We start from the raw sequence: 19,785 nt of genomic DNA on the forward strand, positions 1-19,785 counted from the left end.
AGAACTCTGACAAGCCAGCGAGAAGAGAACCCAAGCAGCACTTTCTCCCAGGAAGACACACAGACGCGCACGTGCCCAGCATCATGGCTGTCTGGAGACGGGGGACGGCTGCACCAGCGCGGACCCATGAACGGCGCATCACCCCCTGCACCGGGTACGCACCTAAGACAGAAAGTGCACACATGCTCAGAAACGTGTATGTGAATGTTCGCGGCAGCGCTCCTCACAGGAGCCAAAGCGGGGCGACCCCTGTCTGTCGGCGGAGGCGTGGGTACGGGGGTGGGGGGCAGGCCTCGGCCGCGGAAAAGAGAGCAGCGTTACAGCGCTACAGCCCAGACGCACCCAACGGTCGGTGAGAGCAGCCGGTCAAGAACGACCACAGCGTGCTTTGGTGCTCCCGAGGCCTCGGACCTGTCGCTTCCAGCCCGTGCCGAGCCACCAGGCCCACGGAGTGGACAGGTCAGCGGTCCTCAGGGGCGGGGAGCCGAGGCTGCGAGGCCCTGCTCACCGGCCGCCTGAGGCTTCTCTGCAGGACCAGGCCCCAGGCCTGTCTGTGGACTGAGCACAAGGGACCCGCCCCACCTGCAGGGCGAGGCGGCGGGAGTCCACAGCCCGTGTGGAAGCACCCCACAGCTCGCCAGGCCTGCAGGCTGCGCACACGGCAGGGCCAGGTCCTGGGCTGACATGCGGCGACAGGACAGTTCAGGCAGGGCGTGAGGGGGCCAGGCCTTCCCCAGCACTGGGCAGGGTCTGTGCGTCCGTGCCCCACCCCGTCCGCCCGTCAGCCTCCCACACGCCCTCCCCCAGGAGCTTCCTGCCCCACCCCAAGAGGTGGGGCCTACTGACTGCCCCGCCCCCAGGAGGTGGGGCCTACCGACTGCCCTGCCCCAATAGGTGAGGCCTACCGGCTGCCCCGCCCCTAGGAGGTGGGGCCTACCGACTGCCCCGCCCCAAGAGGTGGGGCCTACGGCTGCCCCACCCCCAGGAGGTGGGGCCTACCGACTGCCCCGCCCCAAGAGGTGGGGCCTACAGCTGCCCCGCCCCCAGGAGGTGGGGCCTACCGACTGCCCCGCCCCAAGAGGTGGGGCCTACGGCTACCCCGCCCCCAGGAGGTGGGGCTACGGCTGCCCCGCCCCAAGAGGTGAGGCCTACCTACTGCCCCACCCCAAGAGGTGGGGTCTACAGCTGTCCCACCCACTGAGAGGTGGGGCCTACTGGCTGCCCCGCCCCGAGAGGTGGGGGTCTACGGCTGCCTCGCCCACTGAGAGGTGGGGCCTACGGCTGCCCAGGAGTCCAGGCCGGGAGCGGTGAGCCTCCAACCCAGGAGGACCCAGGACTCCCGCCTCCAAGACTGGGAGAGGGCTCAGTTCCCGCCGGCGTGCCACCTCCCCGAGTCTCTCCTGTGCCGCCACCTGCCAAGGCCCCGTGGGGGTCCCCCACCTCCCTCCCGCCCCCACCCGGCTCATGTGCCAGGCACACGGGTACGGTGTCACAGGGGCGTCAGCCAACATCTGACCACAGCCCATCCAGGGCTGTGAGGATGGCAACCATCAGGCGCTGGGGTCAGAAGCCAAGCCTGGGGAGCTGCCACCAGCGCGAGCACAGGGGGTCTCCTCTCCAGAACCCTGCCCGCATCACCACGCCCGGGACTCTTCACAGAGTGGGGTGGGGGAAAAGCCCGGCCCTGGCCCTCCCCCAGCGCCCTCTGCCCCAGGGTGGCCTCCTCTGCAGGGGCTCCACTGCCCCCTGGGCACACAGCCCGCAGCTGTGGATGGCGAGCCCCCACAGTCCCTCACTGGTCCCTGAGCCCGGGTTGACCAGGGACGCAGGCACTGGGGGCTGGACCTCAGCTGGGGCCCCCACCGCGCTTGGGCCTCCAGCCTGGTCCCCGTGTCAGGAGTATCCAGGGCCTCAGAGACGCACAGCCCTGGCCCGATGTGTTGCTCCCGGAGTGTGGAGGCCACTGCATATTGGCTGCACCCTTGGGGGCCCCAGGGGACGGCCCTCCCGCAGGTGACCCCAGGCACTGTGGCGCCACCAACAGCCAGCAGGGGCCGCCACGCCACCACAGTCTGTACCCGGCCGCGGCCTCTGGGAGGGAGAAGGGCCCTTCCCAAGCCCAGCTTGTCACGGGGTGACAGGCCCCCTCCACACGCCAACCCTAACCCACCATCCCCCCCACGACATGCTAAGCCTGAGCTTGGTAACATGGCCTGGCACCTTCAGAAGAAGACTGTTCCCCTAGTTGATGTTTCTATAAAAATGATAGTCACAAAGAAAAACAGGCGGCCCGCTGTATACGGGGCGGAGACGGCCCTGTTCACCGAGGGCTGGCCGGGTCCTACTCCACACACTCCTGGAAGCTCTCCCGGACCCCGGGGCTGAGGGGCTGTCCTGCTCTGGGCTCCTGCTGCCCCCAAGTGCTTCCCAAGGGCAGAGAGCAGCCACCTAAGACCCCTGCTCCTCCCGAGGGCCAGGGCCACGCCGTCCAGGATGCAGGGAGGGCAGAGGCCGCGGTCTTCTCTGAAGCAGGAGTGAGGAGGTCAACGCGCACATCCTTCAGTTTCCTTTGAAGAACGTCTACTGAGTAATCAAAACCACCGCACACCACAAAGCGCCGCACACGGTAACACAGTGTGAGCCACGTGTGTAAAGCAAGTGGGCTTCTCTGTGTCCAAGTCAAGCTGTTCACGTATATGAAACAAGCAGGGTTCTCTGGTGTCCCCCGGTTCTAAGCTGCCCGTGCCTGGGGGCCTGATGTCATCATGAAGAACCCTCCGGGAGGGAGGTAGAAGCCCCAGGTCAGAGAGAGGATGGGGGAGGAGGCAGTCGGGGAGGGAGAAGCCAGAGGCTCAGGATGAGGTCGGACCACAGAGTGCAGTGCCTCAAGGAGCTGGGAGAGAAGGAAGTGGACCCTGCCCAGCGCCTCCGGAAGGAGCCAGCTCGCGGGAACTATTGAACGTGACGCCTCCAGTCTGAAGCATTACTGTGAGTCTGTGCTGATCTGTTAGTGGGGAAGGAACCTAACTTGCTTTTTTTTAATAAAAGCACTGCCTCCCTAAACAGATACAGAGTAAAAGGTATTCCAACCACCTTGATTTTCTCCGCTCTAGCTTTCCAAAGCTGTTACAAGGAGCTGGCTTGCTTCTTAAGGCGGGGGGTCTGGCCCTGCGCCCCCAGCTCCCGTCCCAGCGGCCCCGTCAGCATCGCTCTTCGGGAAGGTAGCTGCGGGCCCAGGGCTGACGGTTGTCGTCAGACTGCCCTGGCATAATCCTAAGGAAGATGCTTGGAAAACGTTCTGCCCATTGTCTTCAGGTGCCCTCTAATAATGTCACTGGCTCACTGAGACAAGTATATACAACAAGTAAAATGCATTCTTTACTCGACAAATGATGGGCAACCAAAAACACCTCATGGGAGCTTTGGCAGGACCAGATGGAGCCTTGTATTTTTAGCAGCGGTTGCGGGAGCTCCCGCCCCTCCATGAGGAGCCCGCAGTCCACGTGCAGTGTCCTCTGGCCGCGCACCGCCTCCCGGCGCCACCACAGCTGCGTTCACATTGGGATTCCTAAATGTGTTTCAAAAGGCAAATTTACCCAGTCGTGTATGTACAAAGTTCAACTACAAAGAGATGAGCACAGAACATCTTTTTAATTCTTTATTTTGAAATAACTCCAGACTTCCAAACAGTTGCAGAAGCAGCCCAGGGTCTGCCCTCTTCTCCCGACGACACCCTCGTGTGCATGAACATGACACACTGTGACCGGCCCGCAGCCCCGACCCGCAGCACCTCGCCCATCCTCAGGGACGGCACCGCGGGTCCTCACGCCAGGCTTGGCCCTCGGGCCAGGCACAACAGTGTGTCCTCGGAGAGGGAGGTGACGCACTCAGAGAAAACAGCAGTGACACCGCCTCCCTGGGGCAGATCAGGGCGGGTGCCATGGGGACCTTGCCATGGGCAATATCCCAGAGGTTTCGGCTGTTGGCTGAGTGCTTCCTGGGGCGTCCTGCAGAACAGGCGAACCCATTCCACCTAACGCTGCCCACCCACCTTCCGGACACACCGACGCCCAGACGCCCCCGTCCACACGGGCCGGGGTTGGGAGGAGGGCTGTCCCCTTCTAGCGCTGGAACGTTTACCCCACTCGTGACTCCCTCAGCAGGGACTCCCGGGCAGGAACTGATGCTGCGGCCAAACCCTAACGGTTGTTCCCGCTGCTGCCAACCAGGCCACTGGGAGCCCTGTCATGCGCTCCTGACAAGCCCATCAAGGCTTCGGCAACTCCTTGCTGTCTGACACAAGAAGGTCCAGGGTCAAATGGACTTTCTGGCCCTGGGTCTTCCTGCTGGAGAGAGGCTCAAATCAAAGAGTCAGCCACCAGGCAAACCCCTCGCTGCCAGGGGTCAGTGACCCCAGGCCCCCGGGACCCAGAGTGAAGGGATGTCCGTATGAACACAGATGAGTGCATGCACACGCTTCTGCACATCTGCGTCTCTACCCACGGCCCTCTCCCGCCACGCTGCCTTCTGGGTCTCGAGTTCCCTCTCACACCACCTGCAGGGCCACGCAGGGCACAGCGTGGTCTCCCCCAGTCCTTCCTGCAGCCGCCCAGGGCCCTGCCTCGGGGACAGGCACGGGTGGCTGGGTCACCCCGATGCCTCACAATCACAAACAACTGCAACAAATAACCCTGTACGTGTGCAACAGCGCACGGCATGTTTCCACAGCGCGGTTTGCTGAGAAAAAGCAAGGCTTTTCATAAACCAGCTAAAACCACGGGGAAAATGTGCAGCACAATTAGAAGTGTAGACAGAGACAATGCTGCAGTGACAAAGCACAGACAGAACGCCGGGGGCGGGACCCCCACGGGGCCAGCAGTGCTGGAGCCCCCGGCAGACGGCCGGCCTTGGAGGGAGCGAGGGGAGGGTCTGAGTGAGCACGGCCGCCCGCAGGACCGAGGGAAGGGACGCCACGCAGACAACTGGACGTGGCCAGAGAGGCACGAGAGCTCCTACAGCCGGCCTGGGTTGCCAGGCAGGACGGGGTCAGGGCACTCACCTGGGTACTCCTGGCACCCCTTCCCACTGGCCACACTGGGACAAAACTCAGCTGACTGGGGGCCAGGGAGGCAGTCACAGGGCAGGTCCAAGGTCTCCGTTGAGGTTCTGAACCTACAACAAGGCGCCCCAGAAACACTGCCCTGGGGTCTGCACCTTGGGGTCTGACAGCACTCGGGCAGTGCTCAATGGGCCCACACTGCCCTGACCCCTCACGGCCAAGCAGTGGGGCTGGCTGCAGGCTCGGCCGCTCCTCAGAGGAAAAGCGCCAGCGCCTCACCTGACAAGGGCAGACGACCTGCTCCTCAGTTACAGCAGATGACTTCTTGAAACTAAATATCTGACTGTACAAGTGTCACCTGATACAGATCAGAAAGACACACGGTGTTCAGGCATCACCAGAAAAAATCAAGAAGTCAGATATGTCAAAAGCCAGTTTCCCCTTCCTGGCTTATCTAAGTTTTTGTTTGAAAAAAACGAAAGAAAAGGAAAAGGAAACGAACAGAGTCTAAGCTTTGAGCGCACAGAGCAACGCACTTGCTGAAGCGTTTTCCCAACGACAGCTGCGCACTGTCCACGTAACACTCTGGACATCACCAGCACAGAAAGGACACACATGGCCCGTGACGTGAACCCAGCACCGCGCTGGCACCCACGGTGCCCTCTCAGCGGGCAGACGCCACCTGGCACCTCACCTCCCCAGGAGCCCTGTCACCCGTGCGGACTTAGGATAAACCTTCACAAGCCTGAGGGAAACAGGAATCCAAGAGGGACACTGCTTTTCCAAAATCCTTTTGGGAGCTTCAGAAGACGAGCCATTTCCTAGCCTCAAGGCACATCCACCAGGGAGGGGCGTCTGGCATGGTTCCAAGCGGCATCTCGTGCGCACCCTCACGGTCCCCTTCTGAGCCACGGTACCTACAAGCATGCTGCTGGGGCGGCAGGAGTCCGGGCAACCCCACACAACCGCGGGCTTCCTCCTGACACAGCTCAGTTTTTGTCTGACTTCCCATTAATCAAATCTCCAAATCCCAGCTTTTCCAGGGGTTCCTGTGCCATGAGTTGCCTGAAAGGAAAAGTGACAGCTGTCAGGGTCCACGCGCCCGCTCAGGTCCAGACACCCCCACTCTCTCATGGGAACAGCACCCTCAGACCCACACCCTGACATGCTCCTGACCACACTTTCCTCATCACGTGCTCCCGTGTGCAGGCCCCTGCACCCTGCCTGCCACACCCACAAAACCCAGAGGCTTGGCAACAGCCCTTAGGACAACGTCCCCAGAATCACAAACACCAGTTCATGGAACCTACCCGGCAACAGATTACACTCACCCCACAGTGATGGAATGCACGAGACGCTCCCAAAACCCAAGGAGGCAGAGAACGATGAACTCCCACTACACCTTGTCAGAACACGGTTCTTAGAATCGGCCACTCAGACACAACGTGGTTGCCATGGCCAGGGCCCCCAGGTGATGCCCTGACCCCTAGAATCTGTGAGCGAGACCTGATACCAGCAGGAGGGGATTGGTATTAACGCTGCTGAGGAAACAAGGCTGCCCGTCAGCCAACTCAAGAGAGACCAGCTTGGATTATCCAAGGGGACCCCACCTAATCCCAGGATCCTTAAAATCTGAGAACCTTGGCTGCCTCTGCTCAGAAAAAGATGGAAAGAGGCGGGAGGGTCTGAAGACGCAGCACTGTGGACCGTGAGGACAGAGGATGGGCCGCAGGCCAAGGACACAAAGCCCGGGAGCTGGAAAGGTCGGACAGATCCTCCTGAGGGCAGTGCCTGGGCCGCAGCTGGTCGGACCCGGCGCTTTACCAGGGCCAGACGCTCCACACTCCGCACCAGGTCAGGAGGCCCAGCCACCATGCATACCAGGGCGGGCACTGGACTTGAGGTGTCGGATCCCACGTGTATTCTGTGTCTCTGCTGACCGTGCAACCCCAATGTTAACAGAAGCTGCCGTGAGGAAGTGTAGCCCCTGCCCTCAGCAGCAGACACATCCACTCCAGGCCACCGGGGCCCGTGTGAGCCAACTGACAAATTCTACTGAGGTCCAGTTCTTAAAAAGATGCATGTGAAGTACACAAAAGTAAGGTGTGGGCTGTCAGCAAAAAGGAAAAAAGCGGAAGGGAAGAAGCTTTTTAAAAGAGTGATAGAGAGGCAAGTAGGCAAGATATGGAGCAAGTCAGAAACACACACACCACTCACAACCAAATGTGGCCTGACCAACCAGTGACGCCGCCTGAATCATGGAACCCACTGAGCAGGTGATGCACTCCCGTCCGCAGGCCTTCCTCAGAGGCCCAGGGGCAAACGGGAAAAAGATGGCCCTTCTGCTGGCCCTGCCGGGAAGGCCTTGTCACACGGCAGGAGTGGCTCTGGAACCAAAGCAACTAAACCCTCCAGGCAAACCTGTGCCAGCCCAGGGATGACCGACTTGGGGATGGTGACCCGAGCTTTGGGGAGGCACAGGGCAGAGACGAGCTCCAAACTCTGTCACCAAGGCTCAGCAGTGCCAAGAAGAGACTCACTGAGTTCAGGTGTTTCGATTTAAGAGTGAGTGAAGCATGCAGATCCGGCCAGCACACTATGTGGAGATGACAGGGCTGGCGTCAGGCTGGTCCATCATTAAACCTACAACACCTGCGAGCCTGTGTGACTCACGAGGCAGGAGAGGGGTGCCACCTGAGGGCCAAGCACCAAGAAGGCCCATCTCCCTCAAAATCCCAAATGTCTGCAGAGAGCCCTCAACACACCTGGGGTCCAAGAAGCACAGTCGAGCTTGCCTGAGGGGAATGTCTGAGTCCGTTAAGGAAATATTGAAAACAGGCCCAGAGTGGATTGCTTTTTGTCAACCTGTCTTCAGACAAGGCCTCGGACAGACTGGGTTCCCTCGTGAGCAAACAAAGTGCTCAAAAGTCAGAAATACAAGTTTCCTCCCAAGCACATGATAATGGGTTACCTGCTTTCCCCATGAAGCTTTACAACAGTGCTTCCGAACTAAAACCTCAACGGATCAGTGAGAAGAGTTTTTGTTTTGTTTAAAGGTGGGTCGTGTGAAAGAACTCTGGTTGAGACGGGAAGAGTCACTCATCTTTCACCGTTTCTCAGGCCCACTGTCTTGCCTGTCAACGCTACAAACGGCTCTGAGCGGATGTCGAACAAAACAGCACATATTTTTATGTTCTGAGAACGTTTAAAGGAATAAGGTCTGTACCCACAAATCTTCTCACTCAGTCAGCATTTTTATGATGTACGATTGTGAAACCTGAATGACACATCACACATTTGGAAAGAAAAAACTCTGAGGAATGCAATCACGTCCAAGATTATCACAGGAGAAAAGGTTCCCACGGCCGCCAACAACTTTGAGTACAACTCATCTCCGAAATGCCTCAATTTCACAGGCAGGCAGCCCTTCGGGTCCAAACACAAGGAGAGGCCAGGCCTGGGTGAGGCCTCTTGGGACAAACATTTCAGCTGGAGACACGGTGGGCGGAGAAGACATAAATCATGGTTGGCAAGTACTTGCCTCTCCATCCTGCACTCTAGATATTCTTTTGATTCATTTCTGCACAAAGCATTTTCAAAATTATTGTCCCGGAGACACTTCATGAATTTCTCTTTAAAGCTTTTACATTCACCTGGAACGAAACAGAAAAATATTTTCTTTTTAAAGTGAAAACAGGACGTGCCCGCCCAGCAACCTTACCGGCAGCCCTCCTTTTTCTCCTCGGGAAGCTAGTTTCCTGCAGAAACACTCTGGAAACAGAGGAGAAAAGACAAAAGTTCCCGGTGGAAGAGCGAGGGCAGGAGAAGGGGGGCGCGCAAGCTGCGGCGCCGGGAGCTCCCTGCCGACGTTGCCCTTTGTCTGGAACATTTCTCGGTAAAAGACTGGCAAATAAAGAACCACTCGAAACCCACTTTCGAAGCCTTAGCTTCCGAGGAGGCCGCTGCGACCGGGGGCGCGCCCGCGGGACCCCGCGCGCCGGCCTCACGCCCGCCGAGGACGCGGCTGCCCGGGCGTCGGCCCCGACCGCAGCCGGCCTCCGCGTCCTCTCGCCGGCCCGCTCCCACCCCGGGCCGAGCCCGAGGCCCCGCCCGCGCCGCGGGGCAGCCCGGACCGCCCGCACTCACCGAAGTGGTCGAGCGGGAAGCTGCCCTTGTCCGGGGGACGCGGCTGGAAACTCTTGGACCCGAAGTTCATAGCCGTCGACATGATGGCGGCGCCCAGACTCGCCCAGCGCGGCGCGCGCCGTACGCAGGACTGCCGGCCGATCTCGGAGCAGGCCCCGCGGGAGCGCCGAGCAAGTCGAGCGGCGAGCGGCCCCTGACGGGCCCGGACTAGGAGGTACAGGGCCCGCCCTCAGCACCGAGACCCCGCCCCTCGCGCCCCGGCCCCGCCCCCGGGCTCCGAAAGGCCGGGACCCTCAGGCACTTGCTCTGCGGCGGGGTTTCTTCTTATCCTCGAGGCAGCACAATGGCAGAGGGTCCAGCCGTCATCTGTTTAGGACGAGGAAACGAAGTTCAGAGAGGGTCAGCAACTTGCCCAAGGACACACAGCTTCAATCCATAAGAAGCCCAGGGGCAGGAGGACGCTCCTGGAAGGCTGTCCCTTCAGGGGGGAGGGGGGAGGTCTCTGCATCCCCGCGAGGCTGCAGCGGTCTGGGCAGCTTAGAGCAACAGAAACTCCTTCTCTTACAGTTCTGGGGGCCAGTCATCCGAGAGTCGGGTGTTTGCTCCCTGTTGGTGGATTGCCGGCAACTCTTGGTGCCACCTGGCTTGTGGACGCATCACCCCCTCTGCCTCCCCACGTGGCCTCTCCCTGTGTGTCTGTGTCCACACATCGTCCTTCCATGAGGATGTACCCTCGTTGGGTTAGGACCCACCCCCATGACCTCACCTGACCTAGTTACATATGCAGTGACCCTGTTCCCAGAAAGGTCGCATTCTAAGGTAGGGGGAGCTAGGACTTCAACATGTGAATCTGGGGATACAATTCAACAGATAAAAGAGTGAAAATACATTATAAACAGGAAAGCCCCTGGTGGTCATTTATTATTGTAAATAGTAAAAACTAAAAACAGGGAAAGGGCTGGGGTGGGGGGGTCACCAGCTCTCTGCAGCAGGGCCCCTCCCAACCTTGTCCCCTGGGCAGAGCTGATGAAGGTGGGTGGCTGCCCGCCCGCCACCAGTCTGATTCTTCCTGAGCTCCAACCGCATCACGCATCCGACTCCACCCATGTAGCAGTCCTTGGCGCCAGCCACGTCAGGCCCTAGTCATAAGTACAGGGGGCTCAGGACCGCAGAGTCACCAGCTGGCCCCCCTGGACAAGCGGTCTTCCCCACAGGCCCAGCACCACTGTCCCCCATAACGTTGGGGGCTTGCCCACCAGTCCCAGCAGCACTCCCTCCCCACAGGGCCTGGGTCGGATGCCCCCTTCTCCAGAAGGCATGCTTCATAGGTGATGTTTAGCAGTTCATTAAATGTTTAGGTCAAAAAGCGGGGAATAATGCTTTTGGAAACCCTCTTACGTGCTGGGCTGTTTCACCCACTTGCAAGGCCCCCCATGGTGCACACCACCCGACCTCCGGCCTGAGGTGGGATTCTACCCTGTTTGTCCGGAGCCCGCCCAGAGTTCCACCAAAGTCAGCTGGCCAACAGGAGGGGCCCACAGGGCGGGCCCAGAGTGGTGGCAGGAAAAGCCCAGCCCTGTCGCCTGGGTCTGGGTTGGCCTGGGGCTCTGGGCCCACAGAAAACGACTGGAGGAAGCTTGTACCTGTTCCCCATTCCTGTCATATTAACTGTTGACACCACAGGAGCCAGGGGCCCTGCACTGGGTTACTCATTAATGCTCCAGGCCTGTGAACAATAGGAGCGTTTATTACCTAGCAAATAGCACCTTTCCTTGCAACTATATCACGCCACTTAGCAGTGGAAGGGCCAGCTCCTCCTCACCCAGGCTGCGATCCCTCTCCCTCTCCGTGGGGCGGCCCTAGGGGACCCGTGAAGCCCCGAGGCCCAGTGAGCAGGCGGTGTCAGCCTGCCAAGTACTCATTGCTTCACAGGTGATGTTTAGCAGTTCATTAAACGTTTAGGTCAAAAAGCGGGGAGTAATGCTTTTGGAACCCTCTTACGTGCTGGGCTGTTTTACATGGGCTTACAGTGCCTGGCCCACAGTAGGTGTTCAGTTAGTATCTTTTGAAGAGGGAATTCCCTGGCAGTCCAGTAGTTAGGATTTGATGCTTTCACTTCCTGCGGCCTGGCTTCTGTTCCTGCCGGAGGAACTAAGACCTCATGAGCCATGCCGCCAAAATTTTAATTAATTAGTTAATTAAAAATATTTGGGGCGACTTCTTTGGTGGTCCATCGGTTAAGAACTCACCTGCCAATGTCCACCTGGGACGTGGGTTCGATCTCTAGTCAGGAAAGGTTCCACATGCCATGGAACAGCTAAGCCCATGCACCGCAACGACCAAGCACGTGCTCTAAAGCCTGAGAAGTACAACTACTGAAGCCGGCGGGGCCACGGCCCCGGGACCACAAGGAGCCCCTGAGTGAGAAACTTGAGCACTGCGGCAGAGAGTAACGCGCTCGTCAGAACCAGAGGGAGCTGTGCGTAGGACACAGACTTAGTGCAGCCAAAAATAAAGAAACTGCGAGATTAAGGTTCACATGCCGTTTGAAGAGTGAATGCAGTTCTCAGGCATTACTATCTTCATGTCACACACAGAGACACACGGAGGTCAAGCCACTTGCCCAGGGTTACACAGCCATTGTATGAGTTTTCCACCACTGTGTAACTCACTGGTGTGAAACAGCAGTGATCCGCTGCGCTCCTAAATGTGGGAAGTGGGCAGGCTGTGTAGAGACGGCCCCATGGGCCATCAGCTGGAGCCACCACACCTCAGAATAGGGAAACCCTTCAGGATGGAGCACGCGTGTCTGGGTGCTGGGCCTGGGTCTTGGGGGCCATGGCTCCTGTCCCTATGGCCCTCCGCCCACCTCCCAGGGCTTCCTCCCAGAATGCTGACTATGTCCTGCACAAAGGATCCCAGAAGCAACAGGTGGAAGGCTTTCATGGTCTGCCTCCAAAGTCTCAGAACATTGCCTCCACCATGGTCACTAGCCCCCACGCAGAGTTGAGGGCACAGTCCCCGGCTCTCCATGGCTGAGGGCCAAGTAGGTGGAGAGCTTATGGGCTGGGAGCTGCCACTGGAAGATGCCATCTCAGCTGAGGAGTAGATGGAGGGGCCAAGTGTGGTGTGTGCAACTCCAGAGCCCTCTAGGGAGCAACCTGTAGCTCAGGCGCGAAGGCCAGGTGTGACGCGAGCCCCAGGTGGTCCCAGCCACTCGGTTCTGACCACACAGTTCCCAGGCTTTTGCTTGAGCACAGTACGGGGCTGGTAGAACTGCGCACTGGCCCACAGCTGGGAGGCAGTGAGCCTTAGTGCAGGTGGTCGTCTGGCCACCAGGAGCAGACACAGAAACACCGCTTGCCTCACAGCCCCTACTCCCCACCCCAGCCCAGAGTGCCGCCAGCAGACCCAAGAGAGAGGAGAATTCCCTGGAGTCCCGATGATGTCACTGGGCCCCTGAATCGACCCTGGCCTGAAACTAGATCTGCTGATCTTTTGACATTAATAAATTCTGCTGTCCAAGTGTAATTTTCAAAAGGCTCTCAGACTAATAAACACGGAGCACACGGCCAAGCTTTATCTTGCCCGTTAATGAGGGAATAGAGCGAGACAGCAAGGCTGCTTCAAAGAGAAATGTGCAAACGCGGACAATCACCTCCAGTCAGAGGGCAGAGAGCACTGGACACACCCGCCGCGCAGGCTCAGGACGGGACAGCTGAGCCGAGCCTCTGGGGTGACCTCCTCTACGAGACAGAAGTCCTCTGTGTGTTTACGGGGGGTCACCTGCATTTGTCCTGTTCTTGGCCAGCTTGGTGGCCTCTGGGCCCAGTCGATCATAGACAACAATTTGAGCGAACCTCCATTCCCAGGGGGACTAAGGGACGCCCAGGCAGGCAGTTAGACGGCGACCCCACGAAGGAACCCGTGTGACCTGTCTGCTGTGTTTCCGGAGTGGGGTGATTTCTGAACCCTGCTCCCAAGGTCTCCCGGGGCTGCCCCAACAAGGGACATAGCCTGGGGGAGCAGAAAACACCACCACCACCCGCTCAGCTCCGGACACCAGAAGGCAGGGCGCCTCCTGAAGATGGCTCCAGGGGGGTCCTTCCTGACCCCGCCAGGTTCTGCAGCTCCCAGGTCCTTGGCCTGTGGCCGTGGCCCCCACCCTCGGCTTTGTCACCAAATGAGGGGCATGGTGACTTGGTTACAGAGCCACCCCCCAAAGAGGCCCCCATTCTGAGGCTCTGGGTGGACACAAATGTCGGGGGAGCGTCCTTAACCCAGAGCCCTGCTCCAACCAGTTTGGGTTTTCCCAGGACCCTCCCCGCGGTGCCCCCCTCACACGACGGGACGCAGGCAGAGCAGTAGGTCACACAGCAGGTGCTGCAAGGCCCGCCAGCTGCAGCCCGGGGCGTGGGCCACTGCACCGCCCAGCTGAGCCCACATCCTCCCCGGATAAACCCGGCCACCCTGATGGGCTGTCAGCAGCTGGCGACAGACGCCAGCGGTGGCTCCGTCAGGACGGGTCTTGAGATGGCCTCCCCGCGGCTCAATCCTGCAGCGGGGTCACGCCTGCTCCCTGCGCACAGCGGCAGCACTGGCCCCCGCCCAGCACAGCCCCTTGGCGCGGGCTTCACAGACCCAGAGCCGAGCCCCCCCAACAGGGCTGCGTGCTCCCCTCCAGCCCTGCAACAACACTGCTCACCCCACGAGGCTGGGCCCCCGGTGTGGCTCTGTAGCCGTGACCCTGGGCTGCCCAGCGTGCCCGCCCCACGCTGCCCCTGCAGGACCGCACAAGCTGCCCCCTCCCCACAAATGCTCTACCTCCTGAGACCCACCCTCCAGCTCCAACACCCGAGGGGTTTTCTATGCAAAGTCATGGCCATATGCGCCCCGCCCGCCCCCGCTGGGCTGCGAGGACACTTCAGGATCCCTGTACCACCCATTCCTGCAGCCGTAGCTCCTAGTAAAGTAAGTAAAGTCACTCAGTCGTGTCCGACTCTTTGTGACCCCATGGACAGTAGCCTACCAGGCTTCTCCGTCCATGGGATTCTCCAGGCAAGAATACTGGAGTGGGTTACCATTTCCTTCTCCAACGAGCCTGGTAACACACAGGAACTCAATACATGCACGCTGAATTCATTACCTGAACTGTCCTGGGCAGACAGGCCCCTAGCCTCTGCACCAGTAGGGACCTTAGGAACAGCTGCTCAGCACGAAAGGCCCAGAGACTGAGCGGTTAGAGAACAGTTACCCCTCCTGGCAGCCCGAGGACTGTGTATCTGGATGGGCTGCCTGTGAGGTAGTGAGCACCCCGTCACAGGAGGTGTGCAAGTGAAGGCTGGGAGGCATAAGGGCCCGCAGGCTGCCTTGGCTCCGGGGTGGGTGTAGGGGCATAGATGTCATCCTGGGGGACAGGCCCGGGTTGAGGGGCCCAGAGGCAGGGAGGGGGCTCCCACTGCCTCGTGTCAGGGCAGGAGGCCCAGCGCAGGCCCCTCAGAGCTCGATTCCAAAGGGGCGCCTCCTCCTTCCCAGCTGGGCCTCCGGGCTTTGGAGCAGAGTGCAGCCCAGACAGACAGGGCTCATAAACCCGGCACCTGCCGCCCCAGCGGCCTTGCCTGCAGGCTGGGCCCCTCTGCGCAGCTGACCCACACCCACGCCCACCCTATCCCAGGGAGGCCAGTGCCGTCTGCCCGGGGGACGGGCTCCCACAGCCCCCAAGGGGCACACTGTCACTCTGGCAAGCTCGCTGTCGGGCTCTGGAGCCTTGGCATTCGGGGTGCTGGCTGTGTAGACCTGGCCCAGGCCCAGAGGTGCTGGATGGACACAGGCGGTGGTGGGCTTGGGGGGCCACGGGGCTCCCGGGGAGGGAGGCTCAGAACCTGGGGAGGGTGGGGCCCAAGGCCCTGGAGCCCTGGCTCTGGAGGTGAGGCGGGGCAGAGACGGAGACGTGGGGGGCAGATGGTCACTCTGCTGTGTCCCCCAGCAAGGCAAACGCTGAGGAGGCCCCGAGGGCCCAGCTGGACGCCGGCCCCCCCGCCGGCCCCCCGCCCCCGGCACAGACTGGTCCCCATGATCCTCGCACGCCTGTCACTTTAAGCGCTTGGCTGTCCCTGCAAACTGCTCCTTCCACATTCTCGGGGTGGTGGGGTGGCAGGAGGGTGGGGTGCCGGCACGCCCTCCCGGGAGGCCCATAAGGCGCAGGGCAGGCGGCACCAGGGAGGGGGGCTGCCCGCCACCCGCCGGACTCATGGCCCTGCTGCTGCTGGCGCTGCTGGCACTGCTGGCGCTCTGGGGGCTACTCCGCGCCCATGCCCGCACTCCGGCCCTCTGCTGGCCCCCGGGGCCGCACCCTCTGCCCGTCGTTGGGAACCTGCACTTGCTGCGGGCGGCACAGCAGGAGGAGGCGCTGATGCAGGTGGGTCCACGGGGCCCTGGAGGCTGCCGTCCGCGGGCTGAGGGCAGAGCCGCCGGGAGACAGCAGTGGCTGGCCCTGCTCCACTGTGTGACCACAGTGACCCGCCGCCCACCCCCAGGCCTCAGTCTGCCCATCTGCAGAACGGGCAGGGCAGTGGTGAGGACAGAGGGGGCCGGGGGGCATGATGGCCCCCCAGGGACCCCGGGTGGGACAGCCGATGGACCCTGCCCCTCCCCACCAGCTCGCCAAACAGTACGGGCCGGTGTTCACTGTGCATCTCGGGCACCAGAAGACGGTGGTGCTGACAGGCTACAAGGCAGTGAAGGAGGCCCTGGTGGGCACCGGGCAGGAGCTGGCTGGCCGACCCCCGATTGCCATCTTCCAGCTCATCAACGGGGGCGGGGGTAGGTGTGCGGGGGAGGGGCGCGGCGGGCGCGGGGCCACAGGGACTGTCCCTCTCCGCGGCACGGGTGAGTGCTCCCAGGAGGCCCAGGGGGAGCACCAGGGTGCCTGCGTGGCAGCCCCAGAGCAAGGATGGCAGGTCACACCGAAAGACAGGCCCCACCAGGCCAGCTGGAGGCGGGGGCTGAGGCGTAGGGGGCCTGAGGATGCACGGGGCCTGCCCCAGGCCGCTCATCATCGGGCGCGTGTGGCCCGCAGGCGTGTTCTTCTCCTCAGGGCCACGCTGGCGGGCCGCCCGCCAGCTCACTGTGCGCGCCCTCCACGGCCTGGGCGTGGGGAGGGCGCCCGTGGCCAACAAGGTCTTGCAGGAGCTGAGGTGCCTCACGGCGCAGCTGGACAGCTACGGAGGTGAGTGGGGGCCGGGGCACCTCTGCCCCGCGCGGCCCACAGCCCTGAGGCCTCTCTCCACCCGCAGGCCGGCCCTTCCCGCTGGCCCTGCTCCGCTGGGCTCCCTCCAACATCACCTTCGCACTCCTCTTCGGCCAGCGGTTCGACTACCAGGATCCTGTGTTCGTGTCCCTGCTGGGCCTCGTTGACGACATCATGGTCCTCCTGGGAAAACCGAGCGTGCAGGTGAGGGGTCGAGGCCCTGGGCCTGGGGGGTGCAGGGAGAGGCTCCTGGCTTCACCGGCCACGTGACCCCAGGCCCGTGCCCTGTGCTCCTGGCGAACCCGGGGAGCCTGCCCTCCGTCCTGTCAGTAATAGGCGCCCCTGCTCCCCGGTGGAGGTGGCCCTGGGCGTTTCTTCTCGGAAATGGGGCTTGGTTCCCCCCAGGCCCCCAGAACCTCCTCCAAGGTCAGGAATCGTGAGGACCGGCCCTGACTTCCAAACCCCACGGCTGCGTGCATTTCATTTTCCCCAGAACTTAAAAATAAAGGTAGTCAGTCGCACAGTGGTGTCCAACTCTGCCATCTCATGGGCTGTAGCCCGCCAGGTCCTCTGTCCATGGAACTCTCCAGGCAAGAATACTGGAGTGGGTAGCCCTTCCCTTCTCCAGGGGATCTTCCCGACCCAGGGATAGAACCCGGGTCTCCTGCATTGAAGGCAGATTCCTTACCAACTGAGCTACTAACTTAAAGTGTTCCTAACTTGTAGGCACCACAGCCAGTTTTAACTCTCACTCACTCGGGCACGCGTGTCTGGGTGGGGCGGGGTGTGCGTGTCTGGGTGGCACGAGGCTCACGTGTACCCCATCTCTCCAGGACCTGAGGCCACGGGCGTGGGGCGGAGGCTGCTGGCTTTGGTCCTCATCCTAGTCAGACCTGGAGGCTGGCAGGGCCTCAGAACGGCAGGAACACTGGACTTCCCGCCGAAAGCAGCCTGGCCGAGTCCCACCAGGGGGCGCCAGCAGGCCTGAGGCTGGAGGGTCGGGGCTCCAGCCAGGTCCCGGGGGACAGCATGGTGCAGAGGGCAGCTGACAGCCATGCCAGTCAGGCTGTGCTGTGGCCCCCGGCTCATGGCGTCTTGAGCCGAAGCTCTGAAGTTGACAATTTCCCTTTTATCCTGAATAACTCAGGGAAGTCAGCGACTTCCAAGGCAGCGGCCCACCCGGCCTCCCTCTCGCCTGCTCTGGTGGGTGTGGAGCAGGGGCCACGGTGACAGCCACCTGCTGTGACTTGCACGACCCCGGATGTGTTACCTGTCAGTTGGCTCCTCCTCCGCGCCCCCAGGGTTGTCGTCCCATGGGGAGGGAGAGGGAGGGTGGCACCTCTGCCAGGAGCCTGGGGCGCTGCCGGTCCGCACAGGTGGATGGCCTCCTGCAGGGGGATGGCCCACCCTCAGCCCTCACCACGGCCCTGCCCGCCCTCAGCTCTTCAACCTCTACCCGCGGCTCGGGGCCCTCCTCCAGCTGCACCGGCCGGTCCTGCGCAAGATCGAGGAGGTGAGGGCCATCCTGAGGGCCCTCGTGGAGGCGCAGCGGTGCCGCACACCCCCGCGAGGGCCCGAGCAGAGCTACCTGGACGCCCTGATCCAGCAGGGCCAGGTGTGGGCAAGACCCCCCCCCCCCACCAAGAGGCCGAGGGAGGGGGGAGTCTTGGGCCCCGCCTGGGGGAGAGGGGCTGGGGAGGGAGCCGGCCTACCCTGCACCATGCCCCTCCACCCCCTGGCCGGGCGCCTCTGAGGGTCACCTCACCTGACACGCGAGAGCCTGTGATGTAGGAGGAGCCTGTCTTCGACGCTTTTCTCCAGCCAGGGGCTGGCTGCGTGGGGGTTCCATGGAGCCTGCCTCCAGCTAAGCACGGCCCCGCCCACCTCTGCAGGCGAAAGACTCCGAGGGCCTGTTTACTGAGGCCAACGTGGTGGCCTGTGTCCTGGACATGGTCATGGCCGGCACGGAGACCACCGCCAGCACGCTGCAGTGGGCCGCCCTCCTGATGGGCAAGCACCCGCGCGTGCAGAGTGAGCCAGGGGCGCGTCTCCGCGGGGCCCTGGGCTCAGCGCAGAGCCCGGGGCGTAGGGGGCCGGGCCGGGGCGCAGGGCGGGGTCTCGGCATGCTGGGCTCTGTCTCCCGGCAGGCCGTGTACAGGAGGAGCTGGACCGCGTGCTGGGGCCTGTGCGTCTCCCGCAGCTGGAGGACGTGCGCGCCCTGCCCTACACCAACGCTGTGCTTCACGAAGTGCAGCGCTTCATCACGCTGCTGCCCCACGCGTTGCGGTGCACGGTCACCAACACCCAGCTGGGCCCCTACCTGCTCCCCAAGGTGCGAGGGCCAGGCCCCCGACGCCCCAGACCCTCTCCCCTCTCCTCTCGGCCGGGCTCGATGGGGCTGGGACGGGGTCTCAGGGACACAGATGCTGAGCAGGGCTTCCCGTGCTCCCAGTCTGCGGAGAGCGGCCAGCCACTCACCTGGCGCCCCCACAGGGCACACCCGTGCTGGTCCTGCTGAACTCGGTACTCCTGGACGAGACGCAGTGGGAGACACCCCGCCAGTTCAACCCGGGCCACTTCCTGGACGCCGACGGGCGCTTCGTCAAGCGGCCGGCCTTCCTGCCTTTCTCCGCAGGTACTGCAGCCCCCTCCAGCGGTGGACTAGTCCCCAGGGCCTCGGAGCTCAGGGCCCTGCCCTCGGGGCTTCCCCCACGGCCTCCGGACCCACCAGCGCCCCATGTCCCCGCAGGCCGCCGCGTCTGCGTGGGGGAGAGCCTGGCCAGGTCGGAACTGTTCCTGCTGTTCGCGGGCCTCCTGCAGAGGTACCGCCTGCTGCCCCCGCCTGGCCTCAGCGCCGCCGCCCTGGACACCACACCCGCCCCTGCCTTCACCGCGCGGCCATCCGCCCAGGTGCTGTGTGCCGTTCCCAGGCTGCAGGGGCGCTGACCGCAGAGGCCTGGGCTGACTGTGGGACACGCTCCCAGGGACCGGGACCAGGGTGGGGGCGAGGGCGAAGCTGAGTTGCTCTGGACTCGTGGGTGATGGAGACAGGACAGACACGCATCCCCTGACCAGGGTCTCTGCTGCGGCCACCACGGGCTGTGTGTCCCAGGCCAGGGAGCCTCATCTGGGCACCGTGGGAGATGGGGTGCCCCCCCCAGCCCGAGGGCCCCTCCCAGGCAGGCCCTCCTCTCCAGCTCCCAGGCCCCACAGCCCAGGGCAGAGCTGGGTCCCCTCCCCGCTCAGCCCCCAGACCCTAGAGCGTTGCTGCTGCCTCTGTCTACACCGGGGCCCCTGCCGGCCCTCTGGGAACCCCTCAACAGGTGCTGCA

The 19,785-nt window shown here is 62.3% G+C and overlaps 2 protein-coding genes across 2 annotated transcripts; one reads left to right on the forward strand and one right to left on the reverse strand.

Annotated features, from left to right (window-relative positions):
* Positions 1–3,645: 3,645 nt before the first annotated feature.
* Positions 3,646–9,362, reverse strand: COX19 (cytochrome c oxidase assembly factor COX19). The gene is made up of 3 exons (XM_055410473.2): positions 9,206–9,362; positions 8,601–8,712; positions 3,646–6,124 (listed from the first exon to the last, which is right to left on the reverse strand). The coding sequence occupies exons 1-3, from the start codon at positions 9,285–9,287 to the stop codon at positions 6,049–6,051; spliced, it is 270 nt and encodes an 89-aa protein (XP_055266448.1). The 5' UTR covers positions 9,288–9,362; the 3' UTR covers positions 3,646–6,048.
* A 6,093-nt stretch (positions 9,363–15,455) lies between these two features.
* CYP2W1 (cytochrome P450 family 2 subfamily W member 1) lies at positions 15,456–19,400 on the forward strand. Its single transcript, XM_055408844.2, has 9 exons — positions 15,456–15,623; positions 15,865–16,027; positions 16,284–16,433; positions 16,501–16,658; positions 17,896–18,069; positions 18,347–18,485; positions 18,602–18,786; positions 18,948–19,089; positions 19,204–19,400. Exons 1-9 carry the CDS (start codon positions 15,456–15,458, stop codon positions 19,398–19,400), a joined length of 1,476 nt encoding a protein of 491 aa, XP_055264819.2.
* Positions 19,401–19,785: the final 385 nt, after the last annotated feature.

Source organism: Moschus berezovskii, chromosome 27 (assembly GCF_049115385.1).
Source record: "Moschus berezovskii isolate FMDL1 chromosome 27, NW_MosBer_1.0, whole genome shotgun sequence".
NCBI classification, from domain to species: Eukaryota; Metazoa; Chordata; class Mammalia; order Artiodactyla; family Moschidae; genus Moschus; species Moschus berezovskii.